The 15967-nt window shown below is 38.2% G+C and overlaps 1 protein-coding gene across 7 annotated transcripts in view; it reads right to left on the bottom strand.

The window, feature by feature from the left end:
- The window catches only part of GALNT7 (polypeptide N-acetylgalactosaminyltransferase 7), a 136062-nt gene that overhangs the window by 22834 nt on the left and 97261 nt on the right, over positions 1–15967 (bottom strand). For all 7 annotated transcript variants that reach the window (XM_072795988.1, XM_072795987.1, XM_072795990.1 and 4 more), the window contains 3 exons: positions 6783–6949; positions 1762–1892; positions 1433–1512 (listed from right to left, as the gene is read on the bottom strand). In XM_072795988.1, coding sequence (XP_072652089.1) covers positions 1433–1512; positions 1762–1892; positions 6783–6949 — 378 coding nt within the window. The remainder of the gene's footprint in view (positions 1–1432; positions 1513–1761; positions 1893–6782; positions 6950–15967) is intronic.

Raw genomic sequence — 15967 nt, 5'->3', positions numbered from 1 at the left:
ACACAAAGTACTGTGTTGTATTCCTGCTTTTTTTAAAAAGAAAAAAAAAAAAAAAGAAAAAATTCCCTCAAAACCTGCTGAAGAACTTAAGTAATGGCCTGAGAACTCGAAGTCAAAAAATACCTTGTATTTGGGCTTCATAAAATGCTAGTACTACTCTATGACCGATTAGGTTAAGGATAAACTCTGCAAAAATAATTTTGAAAAAACAAAACAAAACAAAAAAACAAAGATAATTTTGGCACCCAGCTTGTTTTAATGCTCATCTTATCAGACAGGATTTTAAAATGCATTTCCTGAAATAGAGATTGCAGCTTTTCATAACCATGTTAAGGTGCTTTTCAGATATTTAGAAACCAAGGAGAAGAGAAAAACCTACAGGGCTTAGAATTCTGATAGGGGGAAGTGGAATTGAGATAAGTGCTTTATTCTCTGCAACCAGTAGATTCCCAGGGGACCGTGGGGGTGGGGGTCACTGGGGGATACGTGTGGGATTCCCACAGGACTCTCTGAAAAACCACTTCCTCATCATGCCTGAAGACCACTAGCTTTCATCTGGAGAGGTGAGGGTGTGTTCTCTTTCTTTACTTCTCATGAGTCTCAGATTTCTAAAGAAATAGTGTGAAGTGTCTCAGTTTGATAGTTTATTAGCTGTTTGGGGCAAATCAATTCACTTCTCTAGGCTTTAATATCCTTTTCGGTATGACGGAGCTATATCTATCTTTCAGGGTTGCCATGAGGATTAAATCAGCATGTGAAAAATGTTTATGATAGGCCTTCATACTAAATCTTCCGAAGACTGAAACCCCCCAAGCTCTCCCTTTGACTCATGTCATTCACAAGGACATGTTTTATTTCCCTTGATTCCGAAATAGAATTCTGGACCAAAAGCTTTCTATTGTTTAGACATTTTTGTAAATGTAATGGTGATGGCCACATTTCCATGGACTAGTTGTCTATTTCTAAACCTTAAAGTTTCTATAGGAACCCAAAACCCTGACACGTGTCACAACTGGTCCTTTTTATCTGAAGTAAGAATTCAAAAGGGCATAAAGGACCAATAGGTAAAATTTCAAAGCATGTCTCTTCAAGTATTTAGAATTGTTACTACAGTGTAGAGGGAGCAAAATTGCTTGTTACTTTTGGAGAAAACTTTTGGAGCTAGAGGATGTCTGTTCAATATCCCAACCATAAGACAACTCTGGAGTGAGACACCCTAGGTTCATCCCAAATGCCTGACTGCCTGCGTCTGGATCAACCCAAATTTATCAGTCTAGCTCCACCCCAGGAAACAACTAGCTGAATGCTAACGATTAAAGCACAAAGCTTGAACTGGAATCTGAAGAATGAAAATTGTATTTGTCCCTCTAGGGCAAGGTTTACTTTTCACCCAGGAAAGAAAAAAAAAAAAAAAAAAGCAAGGTAACGTTACCTGTCCTTAGATATGGGAGCTACAAGTGGTGCATACCAGTTAACCGCCACCTCACAGTGGGCATCAAGGTATATCAAAACCTTAAAAGAAAAAACAGGCAGGGTGAAAGAGCACTCCTCATATATGGCACACTGTATACCACACACAATTTAAAATTAGATGCTACTATAAATCAGCACAAGAGTCAGTTCTGACATAAGTTAACCATTTAATAAAGCCAGCATTTTCATTAATTAAAAAAAGGAATCTAAAGAGTACTTAAAAACGTGTATGATCATTCGGTTACCAAATCCAAGGTGTTGACATTGTAAATTTCCAGTGTTTCCTACCTGTCCAAGTTTGGCTTTCTGAGCACCAATACTTCGTGCTTGAATCAGACCTTCCCTTCTCTCATTTCGAAATACCTTCACCAAGCCATTCCACAGCTTAATGTAGTCATCTAGTTTTTCTTTTAAGTGTTCTATGAATAAAAAATATTCAATCAACATTATAAATTTTATTTATGTAGACCAACTACTTATACTACTATTTTTCTCAAGAAACAGGAATAGGCAACAGGTACTTTGGGCAGTCAATTTTAAACAGACTGAATGTTTATAGGGAAGTAAGGCAAAGTATATTACTTGAGTGAATTTTTGAACTTAATATGCCTACAGAGAACTGGTGAGCCTGAAAGTGATCAAACATCTCTCCAAACATTAGATATATTATGACTAGGCCAGGTGACATGAAATCTTTTTTTTTTTAATTCACATATTTAATGTCGTATCAAAGCTTTAAGGCAAACATTTTGTTTGCTTCGGCAGAAGTAATGGCTCCAGATTTCTGAAGATACACGGACTATAAATAACATTATATGACTTTATTGGAATCTACATAAAGTATAGGTTAACATTTGTTTCTGGGCCATCTTCCTCCAGCTATAATCAGTGTTGAAGGTTGCAGTCTTGGTATTATAAATATAGTTCCCATTAAGTTGGCAAATAAGAATGAAAGGATCCAATTTTCTCTGTATTTTTGGTATCGACAAATGCATGTATGTATATATGTATGTGTATATAGAGGTTTATAAAATATGTATCATATATGTATATGTATTTAAATATAATACTGATTTATATATGATTAATAAATATACATGTATATATTGCTATCTGGTAGAGGAAACTGCTATAAAAACAAGACACGGGGTGCTGGGTGGCTCAGTTGGTTAAGTGTCTGCCTTTAGCTCAGGTCATGATCTCACGGTCCTGGGACTGAGCCTCTGCCTTTGCCTGCTGCTCTCCCTGCTTGTACTCTCTCTGTCAAATAAATAATCTTTAACAAAAACAAACAAGCAAACAAAAAAATGAGACACATTTGCCAAAGTTTCAAACCTTGGTTTCCCAGTAGCTAGAGAATAGTTTTTGTTTGTGTCACAATGAGCCCTTGAAAGTGGCCCGTCACAGCCACAATTCGCTCTTGGATCTCTAAAGAGGTTTCCTGGGGACACAAAAATTATTTTAAGTTGTTTAAAATATTGACCCATGAATATATAAACAACAAAGAAGCTATATTTATTTACTTATTTTTTAAAGGTTTATTTACTTGAGAGAGAGGCCAGGGTGGGGGGAGAAGAAGGGGCAGAGAGAGAGAAACTTAAGCAGACTCCACTCTAAGCACAGACCCTAATGCGAGGCTCGATCTCACCACCTTGAGATCATGACCTGAGCTGAAACCAAGAGTCAGAAGCTGAACCAAATGCACCATCCAGGGACCCAGAAGCTATATTTCATGATGTGCTGGTGGTTAAGTGGTCAAATCAGGCTGTGCACTTAATACCTGACTCATTTTTAGGGAGCTTATAATTAGCAATACACCTACACATTGGTATTCAAAATTGAGAAGAAAAAAATTACCTTTTTCTATTTTGGCATCTAATTTGAATGAGTATTACAAATAAAATTCGCATGCTGAAATTATATTTTTCCCCAGAAAATCTAGGTACTTTTCCCTTCAATTTAAGTGATTTTTTTGTTTTTAAGTCTTACTTTCTCATTTTTCTCAGCTCAGTACAATCCAAATTATTTTTTAAGACTTTATTTCTATGAGAGAGAGAGGATGAGAGAGAGAGAGAGAGAAAGTAGGGGGAGGGGCTGAGGGAGAGGAGAAAGAATTTCAAGCAAACTTCCCGCTGATGGGGAGCTGATGTGGGGCTTGATTTCACAACCCTGAGATCATGACCTGAGCCAAAATCAAGAGTCAGATGCTCAACCGAGGCACCCAGGTGCCCCAATCCTAAATTACTTTTTAAAAGGCCCTTCTGAATAGTATCTCAGTGCTCTTTTGGCTATGCAATCTAAATAAATCTAAAATAAATTGTTATGGCCAGAAATGAGTTGATGGCCTCTTCTTCAAATTCAGATTTTTAGTTCATGTGGTCCAAAAGATTTATTGGTTGATCAAATGACTTCTGGCTTCTTTGGGATCTCACACTGTGGTCGACTCTAATAACGTTCAAAATATTCGCCCCTCCCTGGAGAATAATTCTTCACTCCAACCCCATGAGGGCAGGCTAGACCATGTGCCTTGCCCTGGTCAATGAGAGGACAAAATGACATGAGGCACTTGGGAGCAGCAGTGTTAAAATCCCACTGGTGCTTCACCATTACCTCTTCCTCTGCACAAAGCCAGCAATGTAGGAGATTGGGCTGCCCTGCAATGAAGATGTGGGGCAGAGCCGAGGCTCAGCCACAGAAAACACATAGTATAAACCGGAGAACTGCATACACTGAGAGCGTGGAGTCCTATTTTCCCTTGGTCCCACTTAGCCTCCGCTGGCTGATGACAGGCATGGAGGAGTGTGCTCTGTTTCCCACACTTTGTTTAGAGAGAAAACTGTATTTTCCAGAAACCCAAGTATTGGGAGCAGCGAGCTCCTTTGCAAGTTTTTATATTAGTATTTTGTCATTAAAAGAAAAATTATAACTCAAATTTTCAATTTCTGAATATATGGGAAAAAAACAAACCAAGTTTTCACTCACAGGACAGGACTGACATATCTTAAGGTGGTTTTGAAATTGGGAAAGTTAAAGACTTTCTGTTCTTCTAATCATGGGCAGCCCCAACACATGCCTCTCTGAGCTCTGGAAGTTGAGTGGGCCTTGCACTTGATTACTATTAAAATGTGTTAAAAGGCTGAATATTAGAGGTTTGTAGCAACAGGAACGTTGATCACAAAAAAATGAAAGATGGACAAAAACAGGTCCAAAATTTTGTTCTCCTTTTCTGAAGCCAAGCAGTTATTTTAGGATGGGAAACACATTTTTAATGTATCTTTAGTTTTTTTTTTTTTTTTTTTTAAGGATATACTAAGCTCCTACTTGCATTAATAACATAGGGCTTCTTAAAAACAGCATAATCACATACATGAGATTTCTCAGTTGTTTTTGTAGATGTAGGTTTCCTAAATCTCAAATATAGTTGGTATCAACAGTATCACTTTAAAACATATTTTCAAATATTTATCTTGAGACAGGAATATTTTTTTTAAGATTTTATTTATTGATTTGACAAAGAGGGGGAGGGAGACGGAGAGAGGGAGAGAGGGAGAGAGGGAAAGAGAGAGAGAGAGAGAGAGAGCACAAGCAGGCAGAGGGAGAAGCAGGCTCCCTGATAAGCAGGGAGCCCGATGAAGGGCTCAATCCCAGGACCCTGAGCCACCCAGGCACCCCAGGAATAGTACTTTTTTTTTTTTTTAAGATTTTATTTATTTATTCATGAGAGACACACAGAGGGAGGCAGAGACACAGGCAGAGGGAGAGGCAGGCTCCATGCAGGGAAACCCGACATGGGACTTGATCCCAGGTCTGCAAGATCAGGCCCTGGGCTAAAGGCAGCACTGAACTGCTGAGCCACTGGGGCTGCCCAGGAATAGTATTCTTAATTAAAACACTCCTGTCACAGAAAATTACAACCAAAGTAAGATGTCTGAGTTAAAGGGCATTTGACAGGACTAAAAAGTTTAAAGTTTATGTTCTTTACCATAATTAAAAGTGATTATTTGAAAAAAGTGATTAGTTGTTCAAAGATTATGAAAAAAAAAAAAAAACCCAGGCCATATTGCTATTTCTTACTAACATATGTTAGCACGGAGATCAAGATTCTAGTCACGTCCTTGCCAAAACAGCAGAGGTTTATCTAGACCTCAAGAGTTACAAATTAAGTTTTGGAGAAAGCTTTTGTAAAGCTGTTCTGAATGGTATTTTCATGCTACTCATGTTCTGTCTTCATCTCTAGCATGTATATTCAGTGGTATCACTATTCTTACACAAAAATTCTCTGCAAAACTTATTTGCCAAAAAAGCAAATATTCTGTCGTTATTGAGTAGCCTGAGCTCTTTGGTCAATTTTCCAAAGAATTCAATTCAGTTTTTTATGACAAACAAAAAGGAGTTAGGAAACATCCACATCTGGGTGTCAGCAGCATAACTACATTTTTAACTTAGCATGCTGATATGGGGTCTGAACTGTAGGATTATCTATCTTCTAATACTTGTGCCATTAAGAAGATACATTCAGCTTACAATAATGGATTTACTTAAAGAAAAAAATGTTAATTTAAAAAACCCACTTATCTGGAAAACCACTGCTCAATCTCTTTCTTGCCAAGTTGAGCCAAGACTAACCAATACCTCTCTAAATGTTATAACAGCTGACTCCTTAAAAAGAAAAAAAAATACAACACAATTTCCTTTTATTCAACATATTAAATCAAATATAGAACAAAATAAGCTTTAGTAGGTACTTTCTATTATAAATAACAATGGTCCTCAGTTTCTGGTCAAATTCAGTATTTGCATCATTATTGAAGGGCAAAATATGGGCTATTAAATAGGTATATAGATTTCAGTTGACAACCATAGATGGACCATCGGGTGGTATTACACTATATAGACAATTGCATTTTTTTGGTCTTTCAATAAATTATCTCCATGACCAAATTTTTGCAAAATCCAAGGCGCAAAGAATGACATAGTGTAAGATGGTAGTTAAATACACAGATTTATGAGCCTCTAGATTTGGATCCATCTGTTAACTACTTACTCTGTGATGTTTGGCGAGTTATTTAACATCTCTGAGCCTCAGGTGTAAAATAAAGATAATATCAACACCAGGCTCAAGGACTGTTTTAGAATTAAACGAAATAATTCATATACAATGCTTGGCATAGTGCCAACTTCTGATAACAGATGCTATCAATAGATGCTAATTATTAATTTTTAAAGGCTAATTGTTTTAAAATTACATTCTGTAATTGTTCATAATTAACTTTTTCATAGACAAAATGGCAATTTTCCATAACCATTACCTTTATTACTGAAATCATCAATTAACACAATTTCTGCTAAATATTTCCTCGGAGTCCTTTTAATTACACTGTGGACTGTTCTCATGAGGGTTGACCATCCTTCGTTATGGAAGACGATGACAACACTGGAAGTCAGCAGGTTTTCATCATAATGCCAATACTTGCATCTGCAAAAGGAAAATTTCACTATATTTAGAGGTAATCTATAATGCGTGGTTTCAAGCTTACTGTGATTATGTTTTCTGATTGGATTAAATATTATGGACTTAACCAACGTTAAGTGAATGAAATACAACCTTTTATATCTTAACAGAAACACAAAACAGAAGAGAGAAGCTGCTATGAGATGCAGTGACTCATAGAGTTCCTTCCTAACCAACTGGCACTTGCTGTGCAGATAAAGAGAATTAATTTCTGAATATATGCTTCCCAGCTGGGGATGCTTCAGATATTATTTACAGCTATCATGGCTGGGTTGGGTTCTTTCCCCCAGGACTTAGATCTCAGTTTATTTTCTTTTTTAAAGCTTGACTTTCTAGTGCAAAGGATTTATTTCACTTGCTGTGTACAAACCACTATGTAGCTGTGTTTGAAAGCTGTTCTGTTCTAAGGTGGCTAAAACATTCAGAAAAAAAAAATTAAATAGGCTGACAAGTAGCAATGTAGCAGACATGAAAGAATTTAACTATTGAATGAATTTTAAAGGTTCTAGTAATGTTAGTTGATTAGCTAAAGAATACTTAGCTATTTTATACAAAATTATTTGAAACAACTGTAGTAGGAATAAAGTTGCCAGAAGCCTTTTTCTGATTGAAAGGAAACTCAAAACGAGGCCTGATAAATACTCAAGGAGCCAGGGAAGGTTGTGAGTTTCACAAAATATCTACTTTAAAATGTCCTCAGATATATATACATGTGTGTGTGTGTATGTGTATGTGTGTATTCATGCACATTTATATTTCTGTTTATGTTTCTTAACCCCAAAGCTTTTCTTGAAGTAAATAAGCAAATAATCTTGTTCCCAATATTAAACTTAAAGCCATAAAAGCAGTAATTAACATTATCAGCTTGATAATCTATAGCAGCATTTAGAATAATAATCATTAAATAAATAGGGCCTGACCTGATATAGTTGGAAACAGACTTTTGTCCAGGTGTTTATTTTCCTCTCAAAAATTGTTCTAAATGTCTATGTTCTTAGTGGTCTCTGTAGAAATGCAGACTGAATCTAGTAATCCATTTAAGTCTTATTTCCTATATGTGCATTTTCTCATTAAATGAATATTAGTTACCTATTTATGCCATGCTCTAGGTTAGGCGCTACAGCTATAGCATTGAAGGGGTCAGCACAGTCTCTGCCCTTAGCAAGCCATGGTCTTACAGGGGAATCAAGACACAAACTAAATATCTATACTTTCCCTGAGTGTGTCAGTGCAAAAACCAAGGTGCATATGACAGGTGGACCTCACCTAGCCTCAAGACATGTGGTCAGGGAGGGCTCCTAGAGCCAGTGATTTGAGGGTGAGACTAGAAAGATGATGAAAAAAAAAAAAAAAAGGAAGTACTGGGCCTCAAGAACTGGGGAGAGAGGGGGGAGGAAAAGATGAAAGCACAAGAATGATTCATGTGCATATGATGCAGATATTGTAAGAACTTGGAAGATCTATACTTATAATTAATTAAAATGTGAAAAATAAACATAAGTTAAAGAGGAAAAGTTATAAAGAAAGGCATTTGCAGTATAACAAATAACATCATGTACTTATTATGTGCCAGGCACTGTTCTAAATGCTTTACTTTATTAACTTATTTAATCTCTGAACATCACTATGAGGTTCATCCTATTAATGTCCCCATTTTACAGATGAGGGGACTGAGGCTCAAAGAGAAATGATTTGCCTACAGGCAGGCAATAAACCTAGACTATCTTGAATTTATAAGAAATCTTGTTAAATATAAAACAAATGAAAAAATACTAGCTATACCTATGTATGAATGGCTAAGAAGTGATCTAAGATCTAAGAATTGATGATGAAACTGATGATCATTTCCATACAAGGCACCCATGAAGTATACTGTTATGTGATGGAAGCCTTCTTCCCTGCCCCTGGCAGCCAGGAAATGGCCCCAGTAATGGGGGAAGGAGTGGTGAGGTATGGCTCCCTCTAGTAACAGTTAAACCAAGAGCACTTTCTAGTGTAACCCAAAGTTGAGATGGGCCAAATGCTCTTTCAGAATAACAAGTTAAAAAGTACAGGGACACCTGGGTGGCTCAGTGGTTTAGGGCCTGCTTTTGGCCCAGGGCGTGATCCTGGAGTCCCAAGATCGAGTCCCACATTGGGCTCCCTGAATAAAGCCTGCTTCTCCCTCTGCCTGTGTCTCTGGCTCTCTCTCTGTGTCTCTCGTGAATAAACAGATAAAAAATCTTTAAAAAAAATACAGTAGTGGGGGGAATACATATCTTGAAAGATGTGACGGGTGTTTCTGGAGAGAAACCAGCCCAGGCAGATAGTATAGTATTAGATGGGTAAGGATAATAGTCCCCCAAAACAAACTCTAACCATGATGGAGGCTCAGGCAACCTTTTTCTTTCTCTAACCATTGGTCTTATAGCAGCAGAACTGGATGGCATGATAGCAATTTTGATTTATAACACACCACAGTTGGTGAAAATATTTAAAACATGGAAGGACGGGGATCCCTCGGTGGCTCAGCGGTTTGGCGCCTGCCTTTGGCTCAGGGCACGATCCTGCAGTCCTGGGATCGAGTCCCACATCAGGCTCCTTGCATGGAGCCTGCTTCTCCCTCTGCCTGTGTCTCTGCCTCTCTCTCTCTCTCTCTATGTCTATCATGAATAAATAAAACCTTTAAATAAATAAAGTATTAATAAAAAAAAAAACATGGGAGGACATTTGGGACTTACTGTTTTCTAAGGCAAAAGATGACAGCTTGGGAGGTGCCTAGATGTCTTAGTCAATTAAGCGTCTGACTTTTGATTTCGACTCAGGTAGTGATCTCAGGGTTGCAGCATTGAGCCCCACATGGGACTCCGTGCTCAGAGAAGAGTCGGCTTCAGAATCTCTCTCCCTCTCTCTCTACTCCTCCCCCTTCTCGCGTTTGCTCTCTCCCTCTCTAAAATAAATAAAATCTTAAAAAAAAAAAAAAAGACAAACTTGGGAAAACAAGCAGACAGGGACTTTGTATGGGAAATAAAGGAGCTGAAAACACAGAAGGACTGAAGGGGCGGGGGACAGGGGGAAGGTAGAGTGCACCAGGGGACAGTGTGCATGGAGGGACATCGTCACTGTCCTAGGAACGCTGCATGTGCAGACAGTTTAAAGGTCTGAGTACACTACTTTGCCTTCTTCCACAGGACAGGGGATGAGTGAGCTGGAGTAGAGTGTGTTATCTCACCCTTTCATCCCCTCTTACCTATGTACAGTTTGGAAATAACTCCAAAGAGGGACACCTGGGTGGCTCAGTGGTTGAGCGTCTGCCTTTGGCTCCAGGTGTGATCCTGGAGTCCTGGGATTGAGTCCCACGTCAGGCTCCCTGCATGGAGCCTGCTTCTCCCTCTGCCTGTGTCTCTGCCTCCCTGCCTCTCTCTCTCTCATGAATAAATAAATAAAATCTTTAAAAAAAAAAAAAAAAAAAAAAAACCTCCAAAGATGTAAATTGGATTGTGTGCCAGTAACAAGTCTCAGTGTTTATTTTTCCTGTCTAAAAAATTACAAAATCAATATACAACATAGGGGTTTATTAAGGTGAAAGTTCCCTCCTTTCCCTCTTTCCATCTACATCAAATCTCACCTCCTAAGAGAAATCATGATTAATAGTTGGCTATGAATTTTTAAAATACTTATACTCACGCAGACACATGTGTGTATATATACAGACAACATATATTCAGATTAGTATGTATAAATTCTTCTTCTATGTGAATATGTACAGATTTATCTTATTATCTAATTCTTTTTCACTATTGCATAATATTCCATAGTATGGCTGGTCCATAATTTACTTAACCATTTCCTTATCAATGGGCATTTCACTGGACTCTAAAAATAATGTTACAATGCTCATCCTTATGCATATATCTCTATGCCTTTGCGTAGACATCTTTCATGCTCAAGGCTGTGTGCTCATTAAGGATAGGAGTCTCATCTATTTTGCTCACCATAATCCAGCACATAATAGCTGCTCCATAAATATTTATTGAATTGCTCTGGGGATATTTTTGGAAGATCTCTTGATGTATTCTCTTTTCTCAGTAATGTTCACTGTCCATACTACAACCCTTTTATTTTGAGGCACCCTCAAGAACAAGTTCATATGGTAGGGGAGGAGGGGACACAGAAAGGAGAAGGAAAAGCATTTCTAATGGGGAAGGGTAGAAAATCTACAGGGAACAAGATGGGAATAAAGCAGATGGAGGAAAGGACATGCACCTGGCCTCCAATTCTGAACTTGAGCAACAGGTGTGGCTGTACCACAGAAGAGAAATAATGTTAAGGGGTATTTAGGCAGAGAGGGTTAAAGACAATTCCCTTTCCCACCTCTTCTTTGCAGTCTCCCTTGGCTCTAGGATGGAACCAGAGTACCTAGAATTTCCACATGCTTTCAGGACGAACAGAGAAGGTAGCTGAGTGTTAAGATCTAGGGGCCTGCCAGGAGTCACCATGGTAAGGGGTAAGAGGATATGCAGCAAAGCTACGGGGTAGAAGGCTTAAGCCAAGGACTGGCCCTCAGGGTTCAGAGGATCCACAGTACCAGTGAAAGCCAAAGTAGAGGTGAATCCCCGGAGTGGGGCAGGCATGAGAAGGGACCATCTGTCCCAAGGGCAGCAGAAGTGACCAGAAATCACTGCAGCAGGGGTTCCTTCAGCAGCAAATGAAAAGAGGTCAGCACTCCTGGGAAGATGGGAAGCAGCAGCAGAAGTGGGGGGTAACAAGTCCATTACTGCCCACAACACCTCAAGAATGCAAGACCTTTCTATCACCAGGATGCTACAGAAGAAAGAAAGAGAAAAGACCAGACACCATGGAGAAGAAATAGCTCAGAGAGGGAGTTTGAACTTTAGGCTGCTTGGACACTGGCCCAAAGGAGACCTTTATTTTTTTTATTTTTTATTTTTTTTTATTTATGATAGTCACAGAGAGAGAGAGAGAGAGAGAGAGGCAGAGACACAGGCAGAGGGAGAAGCAGGCTCCATGCACTGGGAGCCCGACATGGGATTTGATCCTGGGTCTCCAGGATCGCGCCCTGGGCCAAAGGCAGGCGCCAAACCGCTGCGCCACCCAGGGATCCCCCAAAGGAGACCTTTAAACTAATGCAGATTGGGTCTCCTTAAATGACTAGCTTTCGTTGGCCACCATCAGCCTGAATGTAGGCTCGCAAGAAAGTTTAGCTCTTGGGAAGGTTCTCTGATTTTCCATTGTTACATGAACCCATCGGGTGAAACATACAGAAACAGAACTCATAATATACAAAAGCCTTAGCATTGAAAGAAGGACCCATGGTATTGAGGTAAAACCCCCTATTTTGCATCATTTCTCTCACTTTACTAGTGTAGAATTTGTAAGTTCTAATGAGGAAGGCCAGCTGAAACAAGATTGCCACATTTAAACGGATGGGTTTTATTACAGACTTCTGACTAATTTCTGCTCTCTGGCACTTCATTTTCCAAGAGAGCTTATAAATCCTCTAGTGTCAAGGACAAATCAAGGACACAAATATTCACATTCAGATGACAGGTTTGCAATGATTAAAGCTAGTTTAATAGCTTTAATAAAGCTCTAGTTATTCTTAGTCATTTAACAGTATTTTCGTGGTGGCTATGTGGGCCAGGTGCTGGGCATTAGAAGAAAGGATGGGAATAAAAATTTTCACAGTGACTTTTCCATAATTTACAGAAGTAGATTTCAAAACCAAAAATGAAATGCATGTGTAAAATTTACTTGTATTCTCTCTGTACCAGCTATGTTTTTAAGATTTGTAGCTTGATATATGGTCTCTTGTATTTAGATTTTATCAATAAATAATATCTAATTCAGCAGACTATGAAAAACAACATTTTTAGGCTGTAAACCCCATAACATAATTAATGACCCATATATACGGTCATTAATCTACGGTAGTGTGTGTACATGCATACACACACTTTTTTTGGCATAGGAAACAAATCCTCAACTTGGGGAATACTTTTTTTTTTTTTAACTATCTACTTTTACTTTTAAATAAATTAGGAACCTTTCCTGTCTCCATCTAAAACCTTTTTTGCTCATCCCCATGATAGAAGTAGAAAATTGCTTATGATTTACATGAAACAGCGCTGACACCCAATGGCTGAATAAATTAGTAATGTAGAATATAAAATTTAACTTAGCATTCAGAAACCAATATACATTTTCAATGAAAGAATTATCACCGTTAAGCCAAATCACTCAAGCTCAACAGACTGGGAGGAGTGGATTTTACCCAAGTATTTAGGTGCTATGCACTCTGCTTGGAATGACACGAAATAAGCTCCTTGAGAATATACTATGGTAGACTTTATTCCTTACAGTTCATTACACAAACTGAAATAAAGAACCTAGGCATCAAAGAAATTAATAAATTATATTTCCTGATCACCATTCTCTGGATATGGCTCCTTTCTGTCAATGTCTTTCCCAGAAGAGCTTGCTATAATCCAGACGTAGACTTGTCAACATAATGGTGCAATATTACAACCCTTAATTTGGATACAATTCCTTTACAAATACAATTGAAAATTACATTTGCACTGGGTATATGTTCTACAACCATATCATACTGTTAGTTCACAAACCCCAACAACTTTTCTCCCCTAATTAAGGGGAGAAGCCGTTAAGCCTACTCTTTTCCATTCTGTGTTTCTGCAGTTGAACTCAACATAAAATACCTTGTTTACACTTCACTGCATTTTACATTTTTGGGTTGGGTGCGTGCTCCAGCAGGTTCTGCTCTCTTTGATGATTTTGTCAATTGGTGTATATAACTATCTCTCTTCGTTTTCTATGTTGAAAATTGGATTAGTAGAATTTCTATCTCTGTATCTAATGTTTGGATGAATCTAATATGGATGAATATGAGAAGATGAAATATAGTGGTTGAAAGCTATGTGTAATCCTTGAGAGGCTGCTATCACTCCACTCATCAAATTCATCTAACTGCACTATCAGACTACATTTCTTTACCTAGTTCCACAGGGATCTGAAAACTTTACTCAGATATCTGGCTAAATCAATATGAATTAGGTATCCCACAGTCTCCTGGTCCACTAGTGTAAACTCATTTTTTTTTTAGATACAATTACTATTTAGACTCCTTTTCATAGACCCAAGCTGGTACCTAGTGAAGGTTACTTTTTTAAGTATGCATAAGTGATTTCTCCTAGGATCTTAACAGAAGTACATCAGTGTCAAGATTCCAAAACCAAAATTTCTTTCTCCTCTTTGATAAATGTAAGGCAATACTTTTCCACCTCCAGCTTTCTACAATCTCTCTTCTTCTTCACAATACCTCTGTATTATTGACAGCACTTCCTCTCAAACTTATCTGCTAAGTTCCTCAGTACCTATAAGAGGCTATAAGAGGTTTTATTTATTTGTTTACAGATTTATTTATTTAGAAAGAAACAGTGAACATACGAGTGAGGGGAGGGGCAGAGGGAGAGGCAGAGAAAATCTCAAGCTGACTCCCTGCTGAGCGCAGAGTCCAACATGGGGCTTGATCCCATGGCCCTTGAGATCATGACTTGAGGCAAAATCAAGAGTTGGACGCTTAACCAAATGAGCCACCTAGGTGACTCATAAAAGGCTTTAAAAACCTCAACAATTTAAGTATTCAGGTGCTTCCTTTCCCATGCTCATTATACTTGGAAGTTAATTCCCTCTTTAGCGTGGTGTTATCAAACTTTCAATATGGAGATCACTCCTGTATCTAAGAAAGAAACAAAAGAGTATGCACACACACGTCTATTTTTTCTCATGTAAAACCACATAATATGCCCTGATAATCTGCCTACTCTGCTTTTTAAGAAATTTTACTCCAAACAGATTTTTTAAATGATTTTTCCTTGGTTATCTTTGGCAGACACCATTGGGGATACATGCCTGGAATGTCACCTGCTTTTCTAAAAGCTGCCCATCACTCACAATGCCCAGGTGCATTTCTCTAAGAGTCTCCCTCAATAATAGTCAGAGTAGAAGTCATCCTGGCTAGCTGGATGGCCTAGCAGTGAACACTTGCTCAAGCTGGCCCACAAGCCCCCTTCCTGAACTCTGAGCTCCTGAGATTCTAGTTGATTTCCATTAAACTCTTGAATGATCTTGTGAGGCAAAGGCTGGGCAGCTACTTTCATGGATAAACAGAGAGAGAGAGAGAGAAGTAGAAATGAGAGTCTATGAACCGCAGAAAGAACATACAACTTTTCATTTCCTGGTTCAGTCAAGTATACTTCCTGACCTTAGGTTCCAGAAGATACTCCTATATCTTTTCAATTAATTGCTTGCGACCTCACAACTTCCACCTTTTTTTTTTTTTTTTTTTTTTTTTAGTTTAAGCTAGTTGAGTAGTAGTGTTCCTGGCAAATAATCCATGTTTAACATGCGACTCTTAATATTCTGGTATAACTTTAGTTCAATATGTATGTGTCTCCAACAGAATTTAACTTAGAGATTTTTATTATCAATTAATCAATCTATCTCTTAAAATTTGAGATTAACAGAGATGTTCTTCAATGATCACTGCTGAAGTTTACAGAAAGATGAACCAGAGGTGGCCTTACCAGAGGCTAGTATTATTTGGTAGGTCCTAAAATAATTTTTATAAATGTACAAAATTGAGCTTAAGAGAATTATACATGATAACCAAATAGACGGCTGGTATGTTAAATTGATGTGAAAAAAAAAAAAACCCCACAAAGTTTTCATGTAGCCTAGTAATCACTACAAAATTTGCCTACAAATTCTTTTTTTTTTTTTTTAAGATTTTATTTATTTATTCATGAGAGACACAGAAAAAGAGAGGCAAAGACACAGGCAGAGGGAGAAGCAGGCTCTATGCAGGGAGCCCAATGTGGGACTCGATCCTGGGACCCCGAATCACGACCTGAGCTGAAGGCGGATGCTTAACTGCTGAGCCACCCAAGGCGTCCCAACAAA

This window comes from Canis lupus, chromosome 24, assembly GCF_048164855.1.
Source record: "Canis lupus baileyi chromosome 24, mCanLup2.hap1, whole genome shotgun sequence".
In the NCBI taxonomy this organism is placed as follows: Eukaryota; Metazoa; Chordata; class Mammalia; order Carnivora; family Canidae; genus Canis; species Canis lupus.
This window is presented reverse-complemented; position numbering and strand designations above follow the sequence as displayed.